Source organism: Gouania willdenowi, chromosome 16 (assembly GCF_900634775.1).
Source record: "Gouania willdenowi chromosome 16, fGouWil2.1, whole genome shotgun sequence".
NCBI lineage: Eukaryota > Metazoa > Chordata > Actinopteri > Blenniiformes > Gobiesocidae > Gouania > Gouania willdenowi.
The window spans coordinates 26,347,749-26,375,064 of NC_041059.1; the positions used below are offsets into that span (position 1 = coordinate 26,347,749).

Sequence of the window (27,316 nt, forward strand, 5' to 3'; positions counted from 1 at the left end):
CAAGGTAAATGCGTTTCATTCAGTAATCGGGGAAAACATGACTGTTTGTTTTGATATTTTTTGAGGTGCAAAATTACCTGCTGGAGAAATATATTAGCTACTTGAGGGTAAGAAAGAGTGGGTGAAACATGATTTACTGTAGGTATGACTTGAACGCACCAGCGAGGGGAATCCTTCATGTGTCATTGAACCATAGACTGCAGAAAGAATGCACTGAACTATACGGGTTTCACTACTTACACAGAGTTTACACAGTTCACACATGCACACAGTGGGAATGGAAATGCCACTTCAAAGTTATTCTACACTTTTAATTAAACAAATGCCAAACAAAGTGATTGTTTATGTCTAACGGTGGGCGCCGCCATTTTGCTAAGACGTCTTTATGATCCACTTCGTCTGCTTGAATGCTGCCTGAATTCCCGAGTCAGGGTCCCAAACTCAAGGGCCGTTTTATTGCACTTTTTTCCAATTTGTTCTGCCGGATTTATCCGGGTTACGAGTGCAATTGAATGTAGCAGTAATGCTCAAAAACAATTATTTTCAAACTTAAATAAATAAATATGCTTTCCTGCCTTTACTGTGACATGGACACAAAGTGTTTGTATGATATGAGCAAAAGCTAAATGCATGACAAGAACACAAAGGCCACAACATTCAGAACCTATGAGCCTGTCTAGTGTCCACCGTGTTAACCAGCTGGAAGATTAAAAGCAGAACTGGGATGGAAAGCCAGGACATGGGGGGGGAAAAGCCAAAGGAATGGGTAACGTTGCAGGAGGGGTGTGTGTGCACGTGTGTGTTAGTGCGTGTGTTTGTGTGGTTATCAGAGGGCTTGGAAGGTTGTAGGCTGCTTACAATTACCACTTCCTCTGTATAAAGACTTTCAGATGTGCTCGTGCAGCGGCTGTGGCCTGCATCAGAGCATCGCTCCATCAGTGTTGTCCGCGAGCCAAAGTCCTACCTCTCATATTGTACCTCGGAATCATTCCTCTGTACCCCTCTGTGCTTACCATCATGTGCGGGACTAAAAGCCCTTTTTTGTTTGTCTTGGAGGACAGTTTAACCATCAGCAGTGGCTTTCGCTTCTTTTTTTCCCCCTCAATGCTGATAGAAAAACAGCTTGAGACCATGTGAAGTTTATTTGAGAAAAAAACATTACTATTTATTCTGCAACTTTAAATGACTTGTTCAATTTACAGGAAAAGTCTCAAAAGTTAACTCAAAGTAAGAGTAACGTGATTCCAAGAGTGGCTTTGTAAGTAATCTCCAGTCTAAACAACTGTGGTGTTGGGATCGTTGGAGGAGTCGGCTCAGAGGCTATTAATTACATTTGTAATGTGTTAATGCTGATGTCAGCTATGAACACTGAGGCAGGGACACACCGCCTTGTTTATTTTGAGCTTCCAGGGTGTTGCGCAGCTAGGAGAGGAGTGTTTATTTCTCTTGCTGACAACTCCATGAGCCACTGTTTTCTCTGGCTTGGAGGGGAAAGAAAAGTGCCACCACCTACTCCTGGGAATTTAGGAACAAGTGTGCTCCCTCTCTGCCTGGGGCTCGTTCCCTCTGGAAAAGAGCGGTGATAATGCCAGGCGTTCCGGAAGAGAAGGACAAGCAGGGAGTTTGCAGGCCAAACATAAAGAAAACAAAGAAAATAAATTGACACGCCTGTTGATAAGGAGGTGTGGGAGTGAATGTGTGATATTAGAAGTGTCGGGATAAGCTTGGAGATAATCCGCTCACTCCTGGATTTCCTCTGGCTACTAAAGCAATAAAGCCTCCTAGACAAAAGCATTAAATCTCCAATAAGTAGCCTTCTCACCGTGCACAGCATTCCTACGACTACTGCCTTCCAACCAGAGCAACCAGGAAATCAAACATGCACATACACACCAAACCCATAGCTGAGCTGGAGCCACTGCTTCACTAACCTCTGAGCTCAAGGCAATTAAGGATGGATAAACAACCACACAAACAACACAATGTGTTCACTTCGCTGCTATATCAGCTTGACAATTGGAATACCAGTGGGAGGCCTTTCCGCTACCACATGCAGGAACGAAGGCTTAGCTTGAAAATCCTATTAAACTATTCCAATGTGGCTAACATGGACAGAGCTCCATTCAAACACCAAGCAAAGTTAGGCCTCACAGCTTCATTCACAATGGCCATGTGCTTCCTCTGAAATCAAGCCATCAATCAAATATAAAACACTAAATCCTCACAGACACAAAATTAACATCTGGTGCAATACTAAGTGTGGATTTAGAAAGTTTTAAAAATAAAAAAAGCAAAACATTGCCTTGAGAACACACAATGAAATAACTTCTAAAACTATTCAATCAGCTGCACAACAACACCAAAATGTATTTACTCATGTTCGTTTATGTAGAGCTCCGACAACTCATGCCATGCCTCTTGGTCCCCAACAAACCTGGAAGTACAAAAACACAGACAATGACATTCTCGGAAAGAGGAAAACATTCAGAAAATTAAAACTGTCACTGCACATTTTAAACTTATAAAACATGACAGCTTTCAGAACAGAACAAGAAGGGTTATCTGACATTTTCTGCTCAGTTTGTGCCAGCTGGATCGAGGGCTAAAAATCTTCCCAATTTAAAATAAAAAAAACAAACGCCCAAGGGCACGACTGAGCTGAATGCCACATCCACTTCTCTCTTGTACTTACTGCTCCAGGTACTCATTTAGCTCACGGATGGCTTCAGCACTCTTCCCTAGGGCCTTCAGTATGGAGATCTTGCGCTTCCTTGCAGCCTGTAGGGTAAGATGTGAACAGGATTATAAATTTGACTTCTACAAGTTAACAAGTCAGTCACATTTTAAACCTCATCTTAGTATGATCATTTTGTTAAAGCTGCTGTGATTTTTGCACATTGCATTGTGGGATGTAAAGTCACAGAGAAAGGTTCACAGAAGTTATTTACTTTTATGTAATGTCATGGGGAACACAGAGAACAAAATAGAACAAGCTAATCACTGTCCTTCTCTGACCAAGAAAACCAATAAATCTTGGTAAGAATGAAGTAAAAACACTTCTTTGAATCAGTTTACGGGACTCCACATCCCACAATGCAATGTGCAAAAATGTCAACAAACTGTTTCTTTACGATGGAGATGAAAACAAACTTCCATGCAGCATTTTTGACCGTTTTCTTTTCTATTTTGAGTAAATCATGATTGATTGATTATTTGATCTATGAGGCAAACACTGATTTTAGCCAGCTTTTCTCAAATGGGGGTACGTGTACCCCTAGTTCAGGAGTCAGCAACCTGCGGCTCTGGAGCCTCATGAATCACGTTGTGCAATGACTCAGCCACCTTCTTACTTTACCTCCTGCAACATTTACAGACCATCAGAGAAAGAAGGTGAAAAATTAAGAAACAAAAACATTTAAAATATGGGGTTTTGGAATATTTATTTTAAGTTCAAAATGATAATCATAATAATAATGATGGAAATGATCTTGATTAGAACATGAACTAAAAACACAAGGGTCAGTCTTGGTCACACACCAGGTGGTAAATGAGCAGAAATGATAAAAACTATAGAAATATTTTCATTCAGGAGGCACTAAATACTGTTGCATTCCACTTATTTACGATGGGATTCTTTAAAATGTGTTCTCACTCATTCATTCCATCAGAATGATCTATAGTTGCTTTTCATAAAATTCTGAGCAAAATGATGAAGTCGAACAAAGGGGGTATTTGGATATAGAAATAAAAGAAAGGGCTACTTGGGCCCACAAAGTTTGAGAACCACTGATTCTAGCCATTAAAAAATGATGGCAGCTTGTTGTTCATATGCCACTAATAAGAGGCTAACCCTTCTAAGAAAGGAATGTGACTTTTGCTTTCTGTATCTCTGCAGTGTGTTGCAAAGAAAACATGAAGGTACCTTTTAATCAGTGCATCACAATCCTTCATGTTATTGTCTGATATAAAGTGATTTTCTTCAGCAGGACTCACACAAAGGACAAGCCAAACAATAACTTTCAGTTATTTGTATTTGTGCAGTGAGAACTGGTCCTATCAGAGCATAGTTTGAAATATTTAGTGGCCGTGTTAGATAGACGCACATTATGAGTCAATGCTTGGGAGATAGAATGAGCTCAGTGGCTATGATAAAGTGGTGAGTCATCATCAGCGTACCAATTGGGGAAAACGGCACTCGATTCCAAACCCTAACGCCTGTCTTCCTGCCAGCCTAATATGCATTGAACATGGCTGCACCGGCCCCACTCACTCAGAATGACTTTCACAATCTGTTCAATCTCATCAGTCGAAATTAAAAAGCCTTGATGCTGTGCATGTTAAGTCCATTCCCACACCTTGTCGCCCTCTTTTTGATAGTAAATGAAAACTTTTACAAGAAAGTGCTAGTCTGTTAGGAGAGTGCTACCCTACCAGAGCCATATTTATTTATGAAGTGCCTTTTGATTGAGTGGGGCTTCCTCTCAAATACGCATAACCAGAAGGACTAAAGGCTGTGCATGAGTCATGTCTCAGAGGCTTTAAATTTTGGCCTCCTCTTACAGTGCCATAAAAAAATCCACTTATCCATCAAACTGAGACAGAGACCTGCTGTGATACTGCAGCTCCAACTGACTGCAATATTTTAGACTCAGTGAAAACAGTCGTGCAGGACACAGGGCACCATCTCTCGTCAATGGCATGCTCTTCAACTACAGCACAATGAATCCCCATCCAAAGTACTTTATTGTATGAAGTGCATCTACTCCACATATAAAGGTTTTTTTATAATTAGCAAATTATTTTCAATACTTTTGATAATCCCTGTATGTTTCATTTCAATTCCTTATTTGCCCGTTTTTTTCCCTCTGCCACCAGACACAAAAAACACTTTAAAGACACATATGGAAGTTGGTAGCCTTGAAAAGTCACACAGCACTTTATAAAAGGCAAATCAATTCTAAACCACTCCTCTCTCATCTTGTCTCTAACTAATGATTGAAAAAAAACAGCGAGAGAGAGAGAGAGAGAGATTGGTCATAAGTGTGTCAGCCCTCTGTTGTCATGATTCTTTTTTAATTAGCACTGTGAGGACAGACCTCAGAAGTGAGGACTGGATTATTTACGTCACCCTTGGCTCAGTCCTTCAACCTACCACAACCCTCCATCATAATAAAAACCAACATGACAGCAGTGGCACACCTAGCCATATTGGGATTTAGTCTCCAATAAGATTAAAGGACTTTGAAAGTTATTTCCTGTGCAAATTTTAGTTTGTTTTTTGTTTTTTTTGGAAAGGGAATAAACAAGTTTCCTAAATTGAATGTTTGTGTGTGCACACATGGGTGTGGGGGTTAATATCTAGGATGATCGTTGCCCTTTTGGAAAAATAAACTTACAATTACATGTCCCACAAAGTCTGAATTGGGGCTTTAAACCATAGATCAAATGCTTTGTCTGTATTACTCAGGTCCAACAATGAATAAGTAATCAAATGATTGGGGGTAAACCTAGTTATTTGTGACCTCAATGGCTGACTAAGGATATCTAGTTATTTTTATTGAACAATTTAAGTGAAACAAAAGAATAGAAATTTTGTATAATACAATAATGAAGCCCACTCACTGCTTGAAAAATTATTCACTGGAACGTTTTTGTATGCAATTATGGTCTCCGCAACATCTAAAATACTGAAAACAATACAACAAAGTGGGGGAAAATTTGCATTTACGCATGCTTAGAGAAATTTGCCAGTTTCCTGCTGTAGGTATGGGATGGAACCTAGCAAAGCAAAAGAGGGGCTAAGAGTTTGAAACACATTTTGGACAGTGCAATGGCAAAAAGAAAAATCCTTGAACAATTTCTGTTGATTCAACAATTTTGGTTAATGGGTACCACATCTATTCTACAGCCTGTAATTACAACAGCTCAGTTTCCAATCTTTCCTTTGCATGCTGGGATGCCTCACAAGTCTTCCTTGTGGTCGCCAATTTTCCGCCATTTCCCAGCCCCATCCTTTATCCAGTCCTTAAGAGCATGTTATAGAACATGGGGGAGCTGGGAGGGGAGGGCCGGCACCGAGAGTCAGCTTTTAACTTAGACAGGTGACTTTACATGATGTCATATCTTCTCAGCAGGATATATTATTAGCACTCTTCAGGAAGAGGAGCGTGGGAAAAAGGTTTAAAAAGTCTCGACTGTCTGTGTGAGTCTGTTTTTAGTCTCAGGTTTGACAGACAACCTTTGCTCAGATTGAAGGCAGGACACCGCCTACAGACACTAGGAAACAGACCGTTCCCTTTCCGGGGATGTCCCTGTGAAATTTATCAGATCTGTACCATGTTGAGGAGGATTCTGAGATTCACTCAAGTTTCAACTCTCAATGTCATTGCATGACATTTCAATGCAGATAATATTGCTGGGAAAAAAATACATTTGTTGCAGTACTGCCATTTTGCTCAACAACAATTGGAATTAACAGTATGATATATAATGATGGAGGCTGGTAAGTAATCATTGTGATTACGACTGCATCTCCCCTGTTGTGATGAACAATCATGTGTGTTGAGGCTGAAGAATACAGACTGTCTCATATTTATTATTCCATTACTTTCTCTTATCTACTAGCATGGATACATTTTTATTTCAAGAAAGAAAAGTGTCAGTAAATTAATATTGCTGGTGCTGAATGACTCTAAAATAAAAACTAATTATCTTGGCTGATCAACATCATCTCACCGTTAGGGTGATCTTCATTCAGGCAATTGATTTAAACTGCAGTTTACATGTTGAATATGACGTATAATTACTTAAATGTATTCCTCAAAACATGTAAAAAGCCATTCGTCCATTTATAATTTCATTGTGGAGCTAGACTTCACAAACTATTTCAAATTTCTGTGTTCAGGATTTAATGGGTGGGTCAGAAATCATAGCTGCGTTACGTTTCGCGGTCTCCGGCGAGCGTAATTCGGCCCGTAGCCGAAAAACAAACCACATGTTCGGACTCTGTGCCACATTTTCCATGAAATAAGCACTTTTTTGCACCGATATAATGTGTTTCACCTCTAGCGGGTGCAGTTCTGACTCTACCCGAGAGAGATGCACATATTCAGACTCGTGCGGAGCAGACCTTTACGCTGACACCTCGTTTGGCCCGATCCGAGCACTTGTGGAAAAATCGATGCTGGAGCCACTTTCACACTGCTCTCTCCCATAGACACAGCTCATGGAGGTGGTGCCATTCCCGTGCGTGGGCTTGGTTCCAGCGCCTCTAACTGACATGCCCCCAGCGTTTCAGAGCAGAGAGAAGTGCTTGTTTTTCCATGATTTTGAGACCTAATTTTATATACTTAGTGATTTATTTGATCTTTTAAATTTGGCTCAGTGGTCAATGACACATTTCTATGGTGTGACAAACTCGTAACACTAATGTATTTCTGCTTTACACGGACTTTAATGATGAGGGTGTCTCAATCTGATATTGATAATGGATAACGTTGTGATATCAGCAAAAACAAGTATCGGACACGTATTGGCCTGCATCTAAAATTTGGCATTTTATTTTTTAATTAATTAAGGTTATCTTTTTATTTATTCTATTCAATTACAGAATATGATTATGTTTAAGTTCAACTAGTGGTTAACTTTCACTTTAAAAATATAATTTTGTGTTCTTATTGGCTTCAGTAAAGGATATTTTCAGTGTCTTCTACTTTCTTTTTAATTTATTTTAATCTAGTGTGAAATATTCTTATGATTAAATGTACGTTTCCCATTGGTTAGTAACAAATTGGTCAGTCAATTGTTCTCCGTTTCAGTAATATCACTTGATCAAGCTTTTTATATTATTCCACACTACAAATTAAGTTATAAAAGTTGTGTATAATTCATATTGATATTGTATTGGCCCAATGTCAGTATTGGCCGATACACAAGCTGCAATATCAGTATCATATCGGAAGTAAAAAAAAGTTGTAATGGGAGACCCCACACTAATTTAAGTCAATCCACAGATATTTTAAACAAATTTGTTTCATTGGATTGATATTGTATTTTTGATTCTTTCATTTGCTTTATTATTATTTTTCTTAATTGAATTAATTGTGGCATAGTTAGTTAATAATAATCCAATAATTTCCTCAACAGAAATGGATGTGGGAGCAGGAACGAGCACAGAAAGTGGAGCCGCTGTGGCTACCATAAGGGTGAGATAATAAGGAGATTTTTTTTTTCTCTGCACCACAGCAAATAGAAGTGAGGTAGGTACTGTATATCTGAGCAAAGCATGAATTATTGGGCTTTTTTTTTTTTCTTTATAGCAAAGGCTCAATTTGTTTGAAGCTGGTGAGATGAAGACCCTTTGATTAACAGCCAAACTCTTAATGTCTATGGTGTGACCCCAGATGAACATCTTTACAGAGTAAGTGGGTAAAAGCCAAAATAAACACTGCCATGATTTCTTCTGAAAGCCTTTAAAAAGATTTGTTTTCTAGCGATGCCCCACATCCTTATGGAAACAATTAGCAGCAGGTACATTACATCTCATGAGAGTGATGTGGGATTGGCGGCAAATTAACGACACATTCTGCTTCAAATCAATTTGATAAATTGAGAGAAGAATCTTGCCTGAAAGGGCACGTAAAACTGAGGATTACTTCAGACTAATCTACGTCACAGCTCAGCACCTGTGGCCAATACACGGCAAAGAAGGTGAAAGAGAAGGTGGGATGGAGAAATTGGTGTGGGGGTCTAAAAAAAAGTCCACTAAATTACCATCTTCAAAGGAGCAGACCTTTTATTTACACTTTACTTCCAACAAACATGTCTGCCACTGACTGAGACCATGAATCACCGTCCCAACAGCTCAGCCCCCTGCCCTAAACACTTTAGCTGTGTGGTTGAGGCCAGAGAGGCCAAAAAGAGTTTAACTTAGCAGACTTCCACCGCGAACACCAAAGAGCCTGGACAGATTTAAACCTCTGTAAAAAGCTAAGACCACAAAGTGCACTATAGGAGAATGCTTAGCAGAGGGACTTTTCCCTTTCTTTCCTCAGTTTGTGTTTTTTTTTTTATTCTTTTCTTACCGTGTTGGTAGGGTCATCTTTGAGAATAGCATCATAGTGCTTGTTGGCATCGTCGTACCTTCAGAGGAAGAAGAAAAAGAATCACTTTTAACCATTACTTCTACTTAGTTGGGTAATTAGATGGTCTGGAGATCAAATAGAGTTCAGGGTAATCAAGTTTCTGTGTACACGGCGTAACAGATTTCTTTAATTACAGCGAGACTGAGCAGAAATCAGAGCTGAGCCAAAGCGAGGAATAAACATTTAAGGTTAGAAAGCTCATCACACAGCGTAACTTGGACAGAATGTATATCGTTTCACAATTAGTCATGAAATCAATACAAACAAAGCACAATGAGGTGTACCAAGTTTTTATTTGATTGAATTCAGTTTGATTTACCTTAAACAAAATCAAATGACTGCTTTTAAAAATCTGAACAAATCTACAGCTTTATTGTAGGATCAATTGTCTTCTGGCTGGATCGCAAAACCGCAAAAGCACAAATTCACATATGAAACTGATGAGCGCCATTATCCACCACAGCACGCCTCAAACTGTTGGACAGCACCCACTCAATTCTGCTTAAAAGATAAATTTACGAGCTGTAAATATCAAATCATATGGTAAAGAAATCTAGCAACAGGATGTATTCCTATCTCATATCTTATGTTAAATCAGGTGTTGAAGGATGATTCTGAAAGTTTTTCAATCAAGCGCAATGTGAAACGCTGATTTTTTAAGCAGCCGAAGCCATGGTTCTGTAATCAGACACGGCCCCGCCCACACCCAGAAACAGACAGAAGCAACGCTGGTTCCCATTAGGAATGAGCAGCACCACTTCCAGCAGCGCTGATGCTTCCCTCACGTTCACTTTATTACTCAGCCACACTTTAGGAGATCTCAGATGGCATCAGGCAACCAGTCAAGAGCCACCTTTGGATTCATTTATTACCCATGTGCGCCTACGGGAAGAGCTTTAGGGTTTAAAGCTGCATCATTTCAGTTTAACTTGGACCAGAGGTGTCAAATTATTTTAGTTTGGGGGCCAAACACGGAGCAGTTTGATTTCAAGTGGGCCACAGAAACAAGCAACTTCAACATGATTGTGCCCTAGTTTGCACTTCAACGTATAAATAAATGACAAAATATGTAAGAAACTCCTTTTTTTATTTTTGATGTTGGTTGGTTGATGGTTATGAAACTGAAATTTGATGACTGAGTGCTATGATGTGTTCCTTTGATATCAGAAGAGTGACTGTATTGTGAATGCTCTCAAATGAAAGAGTAACTGTACCTAAATGCAGTTGTCCGGAATGAGTGTTCTAAATACGTATTATGAATACATGTGTTCAGTTAGTACCCAACACAGTATATAGATATGTATACTTATTTATTATTTAATTTTTTGTCTTTCTCGTTTTTTCTCTTTTATTACTTGTCATATCTCTCGATACTTCTCACAAGGATGTTTTATTTATTTTTCTCCTCTGCCTTTGTAATATAAAAAAAATATGCCTAATAAAAAATTCATCACAAAAATATATGTAAAAAACTGATAATACCCAAGCAATAAGTGACATCAGTCCCAATAGGACCTTTACTTTAAATTTCCTAGATTTTGTGACCAATTTCTATTTAATGAAGGGAAATATCATGTAATAATTTGAGGGAAATTAAAAGATTTTATAGGAATTTCTTTTTTTCAACTGTTTAACGTTAAAAATGACTGCAATGATGCAATAAAAGCACCGGGAAAACTGTTAACACCTGCAAATATTGTTGAGTTTTAGCAATACAATGATTTATGTTTTCGCTGTCATTTTTACTTTCCCCTACGGGCCAAATCAGGTGCTCCAAAGGGCCGGATTTGGCCCCCTGGCCATGAGTGTGACACATGACTTAGACAAACAAGATGTCAGCATGCCATGTATTTAATCTAAAGGTGCTGAATTTATCGCTGTTAATTCTTTACATAATCTCTGCAGCTGTTTTAAACTATACTTAAATAAAATTTTAAATAAAATGCTTTCTGATTCTGATAACAACAGATTTAAATACTTCCTGTTTAGCTTCATTGAAAGAATTCCCCTTTGTTACTCTTTGGTTTGAACTTCTCTGTTGTGACTGTGGTGACATGAAAACATTCAGAGCACCAAAGACAAAAACAAGTGCATCGTAAAAATAGGAAGGGCAACAAGAGGTAAAAAAGCAAAGAGAAATGAGGTGTAACAAAAAAGGGGGGAAAAACAGCACAATTGAAACCAGAGGCGACAGAGCGACAAAGAGACCCTAAGAAAAACAGTGGGATCCAACCACTTCCTTCCCGGGAATCCCTAAATCAGCCAAAAAGGCCACTGGGCTACCCAGCACTGAACATTCTCTCATATCGAGCTCCATTCTTTAAAAGGAACACTGCATGGTCCAATATAAACACCCCCGCCCACACACACACACACGCACGCACACACACACACACACACACACACACACACACACACAAACCATTGTACCACTTATGATCTGCTAACGCTTTCTCGCCCCAAAACCTCTGGAAGTACTGCACATAACAGTTTTTTTTTTATTGCAGGGGGGTTTTTTGGCTGCTGTGTTTTTCTCTCTCTGGAGATTTTGGTGCACGATGCTTACCTTTCCAAAGCCTCCAGCCTCATGCCTGTTAATCGCTTCACTCTGTGGCTATCTGGAAACTGCCTCCTCAGTTCCTGTAGGCAGGTCTGCAAGGATGTGGGCAAAGGAGAGCAACCAATTATAGATAGCATTATTTAAACTGCATGCTCCGCTGCTGCACTCTCATAAGTCTCTCTGCATTCTATTGACACCTATAAAAGCCAACTAAAGACTTATTTATTTGTTCAAGCTTTGAATTAGATATTCTTGGACTGCTATGATTTTGTGTTGTCTTGGCCTTTTATGTGCATACTTTTTGATTCTAAACTGTATTTATTGTGTACTTTTTGATTTTAAGTTGTGTTGTGAAGCACTGTGGCTTTTGTCTGTGAAAGGTGCTACATATATAAATGTTACTTACTATGGCTTTTTGGTCAATCAATACTTAGGTAAATATGTTTTGCAATTTGTCACAGTGCATTGTGTCTCAATGTGTTAGTCCGCAGCGCAATTCATTTCTATCCCAATAGAAGCATGATACTATATATAATATCAATATATTACATATCATAACAAAGTGCTTTTTGAAACTCGCCGACAAACAACTCAATGGTAATGATGGGGTGCTCACTTTTTAAAATCCAATCCCAACACACCTACCAGGAGGAATAGAATGAAGTGATATGTGTAAATAATGTCACTTGTATTTTAACTTAAACTGAAAATAAATAAAAGCAGTATAACAAGCCTCATAGAAACTGAAGCTTTCTAATGAAATGACTGAAAACATCTGAAAACCAAATTAAAGGACAGCTTTTTACCACAGTTACTATTTTAAAGGTCTGAAAGTTTTGTTATCCTACAAAATATCTTCAATCATCACTCTCAATATTACAAAATAATCAGTCACTAAACAATCAATCAATAATCTTTATTTATATAGCACTTTTCTTACAAATTCACTTTTCTTACTGTAGATCAAAGTGCCTCACAAAAAAAAAGAAAAAACAATTGGATCAAGCAATTATAATCTATATGTAGGGCCCTATAAAATCCATTTTATTTTTTGCAATAATTTTTTTTATTTCATTTTATTTTTTTCAAAAATATTAATGCATTTTTTTTTTAGAAATATATTAGTTTTTAACTCCTGTGAGGAAACAAAATTAAAAGAAAATCATAATTAAACAAAAATGTATATCAAAAATAAACATTTAATTTAAAACAATGAGTAAGATACAATTAAAAGGTACTGTGTATAAAAGTTGTACTGACATTGATTATTCTGACCGCTCCTTTTTAATTATTTATGTCTTATAAAGATGTATAAGAGCAGCATTAATGTCACCAAATTTTCCAATTTGATCAACTTAATTTAAATTAACCTAATTTAAATGATCCTGATGACATAATTCCAGACATAATGATTGGACCAAAACAAATGGACAAAAGGATGGATCTGTTATTTCACCACAAGGGGCCAGAATATTTGGCAAATCAGAAGTTATCCTTAACCTACAATGTTTCAGACTCTACAATCCCTGGCATTAATGGTCTCGTCTACAACAACAGAACAACTTTTGCCCACAGATCTTCTGTAGCTCTGATGAGATGTTTAAACGCTCTGAGCAGGTGAAGCTATTTTAGGTTGTTCATGTTTTCAGGGAGTGATGCAGCGCTTGACGAGAAATGAACCTAGTTTCACAGAGAGTTTTTTGGCAGTTTAGACGGTGTTTCGGGTGGTTTAGATCATGTTTGAAATGGCCACGACAGGAGGGGGGGCGAGCGGTGCACCTAATAAGCGGTCCCCGGAAACATTTCCCTAGAAAAAAAAAAACATTATTTTGCTCACGGTGACGGCGTTTCATCCTGATTCTGTCCATTTCCACATTCAACAGTAGAATCCGTTTTCATTCGTCGATTCCGTCTGCGATTCCGATAACGTAGATTTTATATGGCCCCACATATGATTTTATTTGTATATGTAACAACAAAGTGAGGGCAACATTAATACATGATAAAATATAGTCCAGTCGTCTTCTGTTGTTCGATGCTACCTCAGATGCGCGTTACAACATTTGTATAGTGTGCATTTGTTATTTTAGTCGTGGATGCCATTTATGTTCAACCCCCCCCCCCAAGTAATGAATGAGGTTTTCTTGTAAACAATGAGTCATTCAATTAGTTCTGGGATTCATCACATCAATAAGGCTATGACGCAGTGGTGTTCTGTCTTATATTAAGAGCTATAAATGCATTTGAGTGTAATCTCAGAAATAACACATGGAGCTAGATGATGGCCACGTTCAAAATGCTTTAGTGCTTCTGTATTTATTTGCTAAATACCCTCTAATTCCAACTCTCACAAGATTGTTTTTCCAAAAGTACAGACAGCGTAATAACACTAAATAAACATCACATTTTGACATTTTGCAAAAAAAAAAAAAAAAAATACAAAGTAGCAATGGCTGCAAAGGAGGGAAAGATGGCTAGTAATATGTGAGGAAGAAACGTAGGAACTTACATGAGCCAAGTCATCTCGACTGCAGTCCAGCGCTGCGATCATCACCTGCTCATAAATAATCCATACTGGGCACAGAAGACACAGACAGACTGTGTTAATGCCCTTTCCATTCTGCTCTCTGGTACAACACAAACATGATACACTGATGTACAAAACTAGACCTTTAGCCCTGACATCTGCTTCAACAGGCACCAACATTCATTCAATTCCATTCACCACAAAACAGCACATTAAACATGAATTTCATTAAAATGTTCCTCAGAAAAAAATGTCCTCAGTTTGCACTTCAGTTGTTACTGTAGATACTAAACAAATGTAATAAACGAAATTCCCCCCATGTAAGATTTGATCTGGTAATGTGAGCAACTGCGTTTAAGTGATCATGTTACCAGAACTTCACTTTGGTGAAGTTGTCTTGAAATGAACAATCCCACCCAGCTATCTGAGACTAATGCTTTTCTGGTTGTGTCAACAGCCCAGTGTGTGTTCCATCAAAACTAATTCATATCTGAGAATTAATCTTAATACAACATAAAACTGATATGATTGTGGTGATGGTTAAAACAATTATTTAAAAAAGTGCATCCAGAAAGTATTCAAGGCGCTTCACTTTTTACACATTTTGTTACATTACAGAATATTTCCAAATCATATTTAATTGACCTCTTTCCTCAAAATACTGTGAAAAAGTGTTTGTTTTTTTTTTTAGATTTTTGAACATTTATGAAGAACAGAAAACTGAGAAATCGCATGTATGCAAGTATTTACTGCCTTTGCCATGAAGTTAAAAAATTGAGCTCAGGTGCATCCTGTTTCCACTGATTATCTTTCAGATGTTTCTACAGCTTAACTGGAGTCCACCTGTGGTCAATTCAGTTGATTGGACATGATTTAGAAAGGCACACACCTGTCTATATAAGGTCCCACAGTAACAGTGCACGTCAGAGTGCAAACACCAAGCATCAAGTTAAAGGGATTGTCTGTAGACCTCTGAGACAGAAATTCGAGGATGGATGCAGAAAAATGTCTGCTGCTTTGATGGTCCCAATGAGCACAGTGGCCTCCATCATTCATGTTCAAAGCATGGAACATCAGGACTCTTCCTAAAGGTGGCCGGGTGACCAAGAACCCCATGATACCTCTGTCAGAGCTCCAGCTTGATACTGAAAAATACTTGAGGCTGTTATTGCTGTCAAAGGTGGATCAACAAAGTATTAAGCAAAGATTGTGAATACTTATGTAAATATGATTCTTTATTTTTCTGTTTTTCACAAATTTGCAAAAATCTAAATTAAAACTTTTTCACATTGTCATTATGAGGTATTTTGAGTAGAATTTTGAGGTAAGAGATTAATTTATTACGATTTGAAATGAGGCTGTCGCATAACAAAATATGGAAAAAGTGAATTGCTGTGAATACTGTCCAGATGCACTGTATGCACTCCCATTTCATCCTATGGATAAAAATTCAAAATGTGTTTGTAAAAATGTATGTGATTTGTCTGTCCTGTTATGAATGCTGATCACAAAAATGTTTTGGATGCATAGATAAGTGGAAATAAATACACTAAAACATTCCTACTTTACTCTAAATAAAAAAACTGGGTACACTTTATTAATGAAGTAAAAAGTGTCACCATTACTGCTTGTAAAGCTTTGCATTATACTAATAATTTGCATTATAATTCATTTCGGTGTTTCAGTTCTTGGTTTCTCTCATTTTCGGTTTGGGCCAAGAATTTTCATTTTGCTGCATCTCTAATTTATTTAGACCAAAATTAACCACTAATGTAATGATATTATATCATCATTATGCAAGTACACCCTTTCAAATGCAATAAACCTTTACTTTAATGAGTATCTTTTACAACTGTAATTAAAATGTCAAGAACGCTGGCCAGCGCAACCAGCAGGGAAGCTGTGTGGCGGTGAAGTGGACCGTGCCCACACGGGGGCTGGCTGAGCATAGCTTCCTCATCAAAATTGAACTAGTCGAGCTTAGCTATGGTTGATATCACTGATATCAAATTTATGCTCTAACATCTTTCAACAAGTCTTTGACATACGGAGACGGGCAAACTATAAAATAACCACCATTATCCTTAACAAATATCTCAGCTAAATAAAAGTTTGTTTTATAAGTATCATTGTGATGACTTTTAGAGATGCAGAGTGTAAGCCAGTATGGTGAGTTGTGTGGGTTGGTTACAACTGAAGTAAAATGTAAACTTCACCTCTAAAATGAACTCTCAGGAGAATCAACACACAGTATGCATACTAATTATACCACACTTACTCTGTGACTGACAGTGATATGACTTTTTTTTTTTTTACAGAAACCATAACTAGCTACAGCACACCAAATGATATTAATGAATATTCAGAGGTCTTATTAGTCAATGCCTTAATATCTCCAGTCCTCAAGGGCCTGATTCCTGAGACTTTTAGATGTCCCTGCTCCAACACACCTGAATCAAATGAATGAGTCATTATCATGCTCCTGCAGAGCTTGATGACAACACATTGGTTTCAACCAGGTGTGTTGGAGCAGGGACACATCTAAAAGTCTCAAGAATTAGGCCGTCGAGAACTGGAGTTCCCCACCCCTGCCTTCAAGGGTCCATGTTTAGCTAAATCAACTTTTCTGTGCTTTAAACATTATAAAAGTGCTATTTGGGCTTCATACACATACCTAAAGTGTTTTTTCATTAATTCCCTCAATCATTAGTTAGAGGGTGATTTGCTCCTTTCATACTGCAGGGTGAGCCCAAAGACCTCACTCCAATTTGATGACGCGTTCCCACTTTGATGACAAATTTGACGCTGCACTGAGCCGGAGAAGCCGCGCCCCCAGGAAGCTCTCTGCCGTGATTGACATGTAAACAGACAAGCCCACAAAGGTGAGCATTTCAGCGTCCTTCGCGCAGTGCTATGTATGTAATTTCTACAGTCTATGTATGTACTGGCAAACGCCCCGCCCACACGCTCTGTTTCATGTTTTTAAAACAGCATGAGCTCGGCTACTGAGTGGGTGGGAGGAGGAAGTCAGTGTCCTGACTATAGACGCGCCCACTCATGAATATGCATAAGTAGAGTAGAGTTGCTCAGAAAGTGACTTTTCAGAGGCTAAAACTCTGGAGAACAGGCGAGTTTTGGAAAATAAACCTCAAATACTATGTTTTTAGAGTTCTTAGAACAAATGGAGATGGTGAAAAATACCATGACATGGGACCTTTAATAAGTGAAAGCTAATTAGGCAGCAAAAGAAGAAGCTAAAAGGCATTAGGTAGTTAATAGTTTAAAGCTGGTCACACAGCATTATGTTCAGCTCCATCAACGTAACAGACAACATTTCCCAGCGTGCTCTGCTCTGTGGTTAACTATACAAACAAAATATTTCCAGACATTTCTTTGAATCAACTGCTACAAGTGTAACAAACTGACAAATAGTGTGGCTGCAGTGAGCCAAGTAGTAATAGCATAACAACAATAAGTTTGACGGACAGCTTTGACAAGCAAAGTGGACAATTTCCGCCAAATAAACACCCTCTAATTATTAATAAGAATAATAAAGTCCGACTTCTCCCAAATAAATGACAGGCTACCTCAAAACTCACAAATTATCTGCAGTTTTTTCCCTGAAAGACTTCAGCCATCATCGATAGTTTTCGTCTCATTTTACAGCTAGTTTGAAAGCTGGCTGCAATAAAAGCAGAGCAAGTAGAATATTCTCAATTTCCAATAACAACTGCAAGAATCATAATGATGGAGTATGAAGGGAGTTTGGAGAAATACAACAGAACTGTACCTTTGGAGAAGTCTAGCTTTTGATTTAATCATTGTAAAATTAAAATGTTTGACGGCACATTAGGGACATATTAAATTAAGAAAAAATCTGAGCACTACGAGATTAAAGTTGTAATATTTTGAGAATAAAGTCATAATTCTATTAGATTAAAGTCGTAATATTTCAAGATTAAAGTCGTAACCTTATGAGAATAAAGCTGTATTTTTGAAAACTCTCAATGGTACAGTGCTCAGAATTCCCTGTGGAATTTAACGTAACGTAACACCAGCCAGTTACTCCTCCACAAAAGAGGCTATATGCTCCAAATCAGTCTGGTTCTTTAAAAGTCACATTAAAGTGATAAAAGCGTGCTGATGATGTTTCAAAAGGCTCAGTCGTTCACCATGTGTGAAACCTAAATTGAAGTATAATCTCACTAAATGTTCCACATTCTCCTGCTGCCATCTTCAGGACACAGTTGGTCACTACAACACCCCACAGCTTAGATATTAATGAGGGACCTCCGCCAGGGTGTTTTCTAGTAATCCCCATGAAAAAATGCAAATGACGAGTTATCTCGTCAATGGCACTGAGTGAGTTAATGTCAATGCTAAGTTAATGTTAATGCTAAGCTATAGCTAGATTAAATCTATTGCTAGGTTAATGTTATTGCTAGGCTAATGCAAGGTTATTGCTAATGATAGGCGAATGCAACTGTTAGCCCAATGCTAACGCTAAGCTAATGTTAATGCTAGGTTAATGTTAATGCTAAGTTAATGCTATTGCTAGGCTAATGCTATTGCTAGGCTAATACTATTGCTAGGCTAATACTATTGCTAGGCTAATACTATTGTTAGGCTAATACTATTGCTAGGCTTGCTAATGTTAATGCTAAGTAAATGCTATTGCTAGGTTAAAACTAATGCAAGGGCATTGATAATATTAAGCTAATGTTATTGTTAACCCAATGCTAATGCTAGGCTAATATTAATGCTAGGCTAATGCTATTGCTAGGCTAATGCAAGGTTATTGCTAATGCTAGCCCAATGTTAATGCTAGGCTAGTGCTAATGCTAAAGAATTTGAAACGCAATATCTCAGCTGTTTTTCCACCAACTTGCACCAAAATCGCTCAGACCAAACCCAAATCCTCAACCTTGGGATACGCAACCTTGGGTTACCGACTGGCCACTTCTTCGGACCCTACGACGCCGCTTGTGGATAATGGCTATCACTGTGGTTCGCTGGAGCCCCAAAGCTTCAGAAATTGCTTTATAACCTTTTCCAGACTAATAGATTTCAATTACTTTTTTTCCTCATTTGTTCCTGAATGTCTTTGGATCTGGGCATGATGTCTATAGCTTTTGAGGATCTTTTGGTGTACTTCACTTTGTCAGGTAGGTCATATTTAAGTGATTTCTAGATTGAGAACAGGTGTGCAGTAATCAGGTCTGGGTGTGGCTACAGAAATTAAACTCAGGTGTGATCAACCACAGTTTCTTCCTCATTAATAAAACCCTTCATTTAAAAACTGCATTTTGTGTTTACTTAAGTAATCTTTGACTAATGTTTAAAGTTGTTTGAAGATCTGAAACATTTAAGTGTGGAAAACATGCAAAAAAAGTAATTCACACCACTGTATATATGATAAAGATGCATCTTTTAGTGTTCAAAAGTGCAGTTAAAAGATTAAAATTACAAGTGGAAAAAAAGGAATAAAAAACAAACACTTACTATCATCTCCCAATTTAGATGAATGCTCATTAATCAGCTCTTCTCCAACGTCCACAATCTGCTCGCTGTTTCGGCTATTGTCCTCACGCCATTTACGCAGCTTGTCTCTCATCTCTGTCGGCAAATACGTCACACAGTCAGAATAGCACCAAAAATCTTATTCTTATTTTAAACTGAATTTTTCACCAAAAACTGTTCCCATCTTGTTTGTTTAAAAGTAGTGCAATAAAAACGCAGATTTAACATGACGAATAATTGTGATCAATAATCGTGTTAACTATATTGGTCAAAATAATCGTAATTTTCATTTTAAATTTTAGAATAATGTGTATAACAGGCCTGTATAATCCTATTAAAGTATTCATCTATCAGCCATAACATAGCAATGATGGCTGATTGGACTAAATGGATAGTGTGAACATTTTGTTGAAAAAATATCAGTGCTAAAAAATAGGGGCTTTGGTCTAAAATAGGTTTTAAAAAGGAACATATTTTGATGGCTGGGATGAAGACTGGCTGGGTATTTATAATCTGCAGTGGTCTGTAGAAATTAATTAGGCCTGTGGAATATATATATTGTGTAATATGGAAAATTAATATATCGATATATTTTTATTTTATAGCTTATTTGTAGTAAAATCCTAACACAGACCTTTGCAAAACAAGCCACATTACAGAACTCACTCACGAAATTCAGGAAATACTAAATTTATTGACTGCACTGAATCCAATTTACAGGAATTACAAGTCAATCAATTTCACATAAATGACAGCCACGTAAAACAAAGTGTACACACACACACACACACACTTAGTTTTCGTCAAATAAATAAATAAAAATTGATATTGAATCAATAACGTACCGCAAGCCAAAACCTTGCGATATATTATCGTATTGGATATTTTGGCACACCCCTACTGTCCCTTATAGGAGAAAAAGCCATTTTTGTTAATAAATGTGACTGTGTGGCATTTTTCATCAACAATTTTAATTGAGTCCACAATATCAAGATTCATATTGTATATCACCATTTTGAGAAAAAATATCACCCAGCACTATAGTTGTCTAGATATAAAAAGCAAAAGTCAAATGACATTTTTGTAAACTTACAGTGTCTGAAAATGTGCAGCAAACATAAATAAGTGTATAGTGCTATAAATATTGACACATTTGTTGCTGCCATGTCAAAATATTCATCGATCAATCAACATAATGTATTTCTTCATGAATTTTGGTGACTTTACATCTTTGATGCACTCAGCAGCAGCTTCACACAAAACAGTTTTAACTGTAAAGTCTGAGTTTTTTTTTTCTCTTAATGTGCTTTTAAATAAAATTAATTACTGTTATTATAAACGTGATCATTTGCGGATTTGAACTGTGCAAAGAGCAGAGATGCTGATGTAATTGAAGCTGCTGACTCACACATACTGAAATGGATTAGAGCGAAAATAAATCAATTTAAATAGATCCATAGATCATGAGGCTACATTTTGACTCTATTCTATACAGTTTTTTTTCAAAGCATTCGTTTCGGTGGTATTTACAGTACATTTTGAAAATATATCAAAACAACTCCGTTTTCAAGTGTCCCTGTTTTATTTTATTCTGATTAATATAAAACTATGGTATAGAGATAGAATAATTAAACAATATGCATGTTGATTGTGCATGAAAACACACATTTTGCGATGATAAATAAGAGTTTGTGACGATCACATCCCCTCGTTTCACGCATTTTATTCGGTTTTGCTGGTCAAACCGTAAATAGAGTTTTTATAATAAATGCTATAAATTGAGGGGTGATATTATATTATATTATATTAAGCATTTAGCAGAAAGTAAGGGCCCTGAGCTCACCGAGGTTTACAACCACTTCTTTAACGTCAACCCAGCTAGCATTAGCCTTCGTCAATGCTAACAACAGACATAAACAATATGTTTACATATCTGTAAATAGACAGCCGACCCCGGCATATTACTGCTGCTTTACTTAAACCAACGCTAGGTTAAACATTAGACCACTTAAACTGCTAGTTATTCACTGTTTGTGCACAGAGTATTGTGCTGCTGAGCCGACACGTTAGCACACATTGGTAGCGAAGTTTATCACATATAAGTGCATACACTAAACTGTTTGCCTAAAGTCGACGAGGAAATGCTAAAACACACTCGCAAATATGAATAAATATTACCCAATGACATACTTAAGGTGAGTTTTGCTGCTCCGCTTACCTTCCCATCCTACGTCGTACATTTCTGACACCGACGCCATCTTTACACTCACTATAACTACGTCACAGATATGCCAGCTGTGGGCGTGGTTTAAATTTAAGAAAATAATTATAAAAACAATAAAATAGATTTATTAATAATAATAATAATAATAATAATAATAATAATAATAATAATAATAATAATAATAATAATAATAATAATATAAACAAATAATAACAATGAACTTCTCTCTCTCTTTTTTTTTTTTTTAAGATCACCGTGGTTACAACCCGCAGGTAGTGTGTATGTTTGTAGTTGCATGTGTATATGGGTGTTTGTATATATGTCTTGATTTTGTATTTCTTTTTTGATTCTTTTTTTCAATTAATATTTGGTTCAATATTCATTGTCTTTTGATATTGATTTTTGTTTTTATATGTATTATTTTTACTCATATTTCAAAGTTGAATTTTGTCTGCTGATTTCATAAGTGTTTATTTGTTAGCCCTTATTTCAAATTGTTGGTGTTTATTGAAAGGGGTGGACCTTCTTATACAAGCACTTTGGGCTTTGTTCCCTCCTTGCGTTTGATTGAGAGGAATATTTTTGGTCATGTTGTTGATGTAATGTGTTTGTTGATGATTTTAATTGCTTTTACTGATAATTTTAAATGTTCTTATTGTTTTTAAACAGTTGAATGTTTTATCATGTAAAGCACATTGAGTGGCCTTGCGTATGAAATGCGCTATACAAATAAATTTGCCTTGCCTTGCACCTTTAATGTTGTTTTTTCTATAATATGAGCTAAATAAATAAATGAAAATAATAATAACAATATAATATATAATATCATATACATAATATAATATAATAATAAATGAAAAGTACATTTATTCATCATTGTTAACAGCAAGTACATGATACATCAAAGATGAGACAAAGTTTATTTTCACTTGTCTTGTTATTATGCAGATTTTATTTACTTACATTTTCCTTTATCATCATCATCATCATCATCATCATCGCCATCATCATCATCATCATCCTCATCATCCTTCTTTATTTCAGACTCAGGAGTCCATTTTAAAAGCAAAGACACAATTTGTATTCACAAGATAAAAGCACATACATATAAAACAGATGAAAGTAGTTATTATCAAAGTCAACAATACCAATGTCACCCCAAAGATGACCGCACAGAGCTTTGACACGGATTTGTCAACAGCTGGATGTTGGAATTCTGAGAATTTCTCAATTATCAGATATTGTTTGACATCATTATCATTTGAATTTCACACAATTTCAACAATTGTAAGTTTGTCACTTTCTTGTGAAAAAAAAAAGATATGTTGTTCTGCTAAGATCTAAGGGTTAAGAGACAGACTATTTTTTTTTTTAAAATTAATTATTTTATAGGTTTATTATTTATTCTTTTTAAGTTTCCTGCTTGCATGTATTTATTTTTGTAACTGCTTGAATAATTGTGTATTTGTGGGTGAATTAATAAATTGGGCTGCTGTGGTTTAGCACAATGTCCACGTCCACATTTAAAATGTGATGCACTGCCATAACAATATCATAACTTTGTTGATATAAATGCAGGTACATTTCATAGAGTTTTGGCTTGAATTCATGTCACCTTTTTAAATACCCAACACTTTACCCCCCGCAGGAAAAATATGTACATTCCTGACCTCCGACCCTCACCAAATTAATCCATACACTCACATACATGAGAGGCATTGTTTAGTGTATATTTACTTCAAAACATAAACAATGGCTGCAAAAGGGATTAAGCAGGATTTGAATCCTTAAACCTCCTGTTTTATGAAATTTATCATTGGGGTATCATTAAGTTTTGGGGAAATTCTCGTAGTTTCATTCGATTGGGGATTTTTGGGTGGGCCTCACACGTTTTTGATATGTTAAGCAGTCATTGGTATTCACGAGTTTACTCTAAGGAAATATCACCTCATAGTTATAGTATAGTTTAAATAGTCTCAAAGCTGCCTTCAAAAATAATGTTTAGAAATGTACATCCAATCAAGTCTGAAATGCTTTCATTACTTTCAATGTCTAGACAACAGTCGAATGGGATTTCATTACTCTGTATTCAGCAGTCAGCAACCTACAGCGATGACTGGCAAGCCACCGCAGACATGGAGAGTGAATGTCATTTTTATGCTCCATTTCCATTTTCTATAATTTCCTCTCTAAGTATTGGGTAGGACAGTTTCTTCTGAAAACATGAATTATGCTTTCCAAGCCCGTTTACCGTTTTATCCTGATTTTCCCTCAGAAGATTCTGTAAATCTCATCTCCTTGCTGTGTGTGCTTTCACGCACACTTTTCTCTTACCACATTACACACGTGTTGATGTGGACTCAGCAGAAACCTGCTAAGAGAAACATTGCAGAGACCTGATGTCATGTTGAGTCGTGCTGCGTGCTCACTGTACGCAGCCCCTATGTTCCCATACTTTATTGATGGTCTCTTATGTAAAGGCAGCAAAAAGAGATTTTTTTTTTCTTCTGAAAACAATGATCCTGTGAAACTTACCTTGCATCTGAAGGGATAAGGCAAGCAAGTGCAAACGCTCGTACATAAAGTCTCTATTGGATACAAATAATGATACTGTGTACTGTTGCACTCAACTTTGGCGTTTGGTGCACTTGCAATTTTCAAGTCTGCACATGGCAGTCAGTTGATATGTGGTTGGCTTTTTGCAGGAACATGAAATACCGATGGAGCCACATTATAACAATCACATACTGTCCTCTGGAATGGGGGGATAACCTCTTTCTGCCAGGGTGCCACTGAAGGCTAGAGCCCTAATAGCGACCTGAAATAAACACCATATAGTGGGTGTGAGTCCGGGTATTTTAGGACATGACTGTAAAAGAGCTCTGTGAACCAACTATGAGGTGCAGCTGGATAGAATGGTGATGAAAAAAAAACCCTCTTGATTTAAGGCGCCTGTTGAACTTGGAGCGACTCTTTCGCTCAAAAATGTCACAGGAAGATCAACGGCAGCCATCTGAAAAGCCAAATGGTATTACTTGACTGGTTTTAGGATAGGTTTCCATACTTCAGAGCGCCAACATATGATCCACGGGACAACCATATATTTCCCTTACAGCCTCCATTTAAGAAAAAAACATTCCCATAAGCAATTCTCAGGCATTATATTTTGATTTCTAACAGAGGCAATCACAGTTGGCATTCTCTGAAATGAGCAGTTATGGACCAAATTGAGGTAATGTAGAGGTGCTCAGTGGTTTAGAAAAAAACACTGTTCTATGTTTCTTTCTGTTGTTGATACAAAGAAGCAAATTAGCAACGATGTTTGGACTGAACTGTATATATAGCTGGCAGCCGTGTCTTCACTTTGAAATGGAATTTGAAACCTATGTTGTACCAAGTTGCCTTCACTGGCCGAGTGTCCTTACAACTCACTGGCTTTTACCTCCCAATGATATGAGACCACAGATAATTCTCATTTCCATGTTTGAGCAGCTCGATGCAACATTGGTGCATTGCTCCCTTGACACCTTTTGTAGTAGCATTTCCTTAGGATTTAAGTGTTACCACTACATTTTCATATGTTAAACTGAACACTTAATTTTGATTATGTTTAATGGATTACCTTTATTTTAGTTTTCATCAATTCAATCAAATATTGACTGACTGCCAGCGATGCGGGCCAAGTTCTGACTGTCGTACAGGGAATGGACAGCCTCTATCAGAAGGTCCGATACTCCATACTCCCGGAGGACCCCCTACAAGGTTGAGTGCCTTCTGGTCCACAAAACACACGTGGACTGGTTGGGCAAACTCTCATGCACCCTCAGGACCCTGCGTGCTAGTCCAATTTTCCACCACCAGGACGAAAACCGCATTGCTCCTCCTGGATTCGAGGTTCAACTATCCGGCGGAACCTCCTCTTTAGTACCCCTGAGTAGACCTTACCAGGGAGGCTGAGGAGTGTGATCCCTCTATAGTTGGAATACACCCTCCGATCCCCCTTCTTAAAAAGGGGTACCACCACCCCAGTCTGCCAATCCAGGTCGATTAAAGGCTCAAACATACTCGGGCGGACCTGCGCACAACATACTCTGCACGGACTGTCCGCTCTCCTCAGAGCTTACATACCCGGGCGCACCGTCGCGTAGTAGTTTCCATTAAAATCCTACATGTCCCATGATTCTTAGTTGTTCTCTGTAGTCCTTGTTCTCCTGGGACATGTTTTAAAGGTGTTGGTATTTTCCGCATTGCAGGTGTCCACCCGCGTATGTCTGAGCCTTTACCAGTCGATCTACGTTCGTACCCTCACCTATGATCATTAGCTTTTGGTCATGGCCGAAAGAACAAGATCGCGGGTACAAATGGCTGAAATGAGTTTCCTCCATAGGGTGGCTCAGCTCTCCCTTAGAGACAGTGTGAGAAGTTCAGTCATCAGGGAGGGGCTCGGAGTAGACCTGCTGCTTGTCCACATTAAGAAGCGTCAGATGAGGTGGCTCGGGCACCTAATTAGGATGCCCCCTGCATGTCAGGACACTTTCCTACGGAAGGAGAACCTGAGGAAGACCCAGCACATGCTGCAGACTATGTCACTCAGTTGGCCTGGGAACACCTCGGGTTCTCCCCAAAAGAGCTGGAAGAAATGGTCGGGGAAAGGGAAGTCTGGGCCTAAAGCTACGGATGCTGCCCCTGTGACCCGGCAATGGATATGCGCAAGAAGATGGATGGATGGAAGGATTAAGCAAGTATTTAACATTAAACAACTCCTGTCTTCCTGTTTCAGTCCTGCTTTTAAAATGCTCTGTCATGTTCACATTAGTCAGAATCAGAATCAGAAGTACTTTATTTATCCCAGGGCAAAATTACTTGTGTTAAAGCTGCTCAAGAAATAAAATAAAAACAATAAATTCTAAACAAAGATTGAAAGAAAGAAAGAAAGAAAGAAAGAAAGAAAGAAAGAAAGAAAGAAAAGAAAAAACATACATAATTAAGTAAAAGGCTATTAATTAAATTAGGATTAAATACAAGTGCACACATTACAGTAGTAAAAAATAAAACAAGATGATAATAATAATAATACAAATATACAAATATAATACAGATATTTACAACAATCAAAGCTGACAGGTTACAGTGATGAACTGTAAAGTTTGATCACCACAGGCAGGAATGATGATCGAGAGCCCCTGGCACTTTAAAGTATAACTTCAACCAATGTTGTGTCAATTCCATACCATCATTTTCTTAATTTATTTTTTTGGCACTTAACATGGAAAGTAGTGAAGAAAAAAAACCCATTCTACTCTAAGGAGCATGAATGACACTAGAGTGGAAAAAAACAAGGG

The 27,316-nt window shown here is 37.5% G+C and overlaps 1 protein-coding gene across 1 annotated transcript in view; it reads right to left on the reverse strand.

The window, feature by feature from the left end:
• The window catches only part of emc2 (ER membrane protein complex subunit 2), a 32,587-nt gene extending 10,532 nt beyond the window's left edge, over window positions 1-22,055 (reverse strand). The window contains exons 1-7 of the mRNA XM_028470477.1: window positions 21,969-22,055; window positions 19,733-19,846; window positions 14,213-14,277; window positions 11,710-11,795; window positions 9,084-9,141; window positions 2,693-2,778; window positions 2,375-2,434 (exon numbers count right to left, since the gene is read on the reverse strand). Coding sequence (XP_028326278.1) covers window positions 2,375-2,434; window positions 2,693-2,778; window positions 9,084-9,141; window positions 11,710-11,795; window positions 14,213-14,277; window positions 19,733-19,846; window positions 21,969-22,008 — 509 coding nt within the window. The 5' untranslated portion in view covers window positions 22,009-22,055. The remainder of the gene's footprint in view (window positions 1-2,374; window positions 2,435-2,692; window positions 2,779-9,083; window positions 9,142-11,709; window positions 11,796-14,212; window positions 14,278-19,732; window positions 19,847-21,968) is intronic.
• Window positions 22,056-27,316: the final 5,261 nt, after the last annotated feature.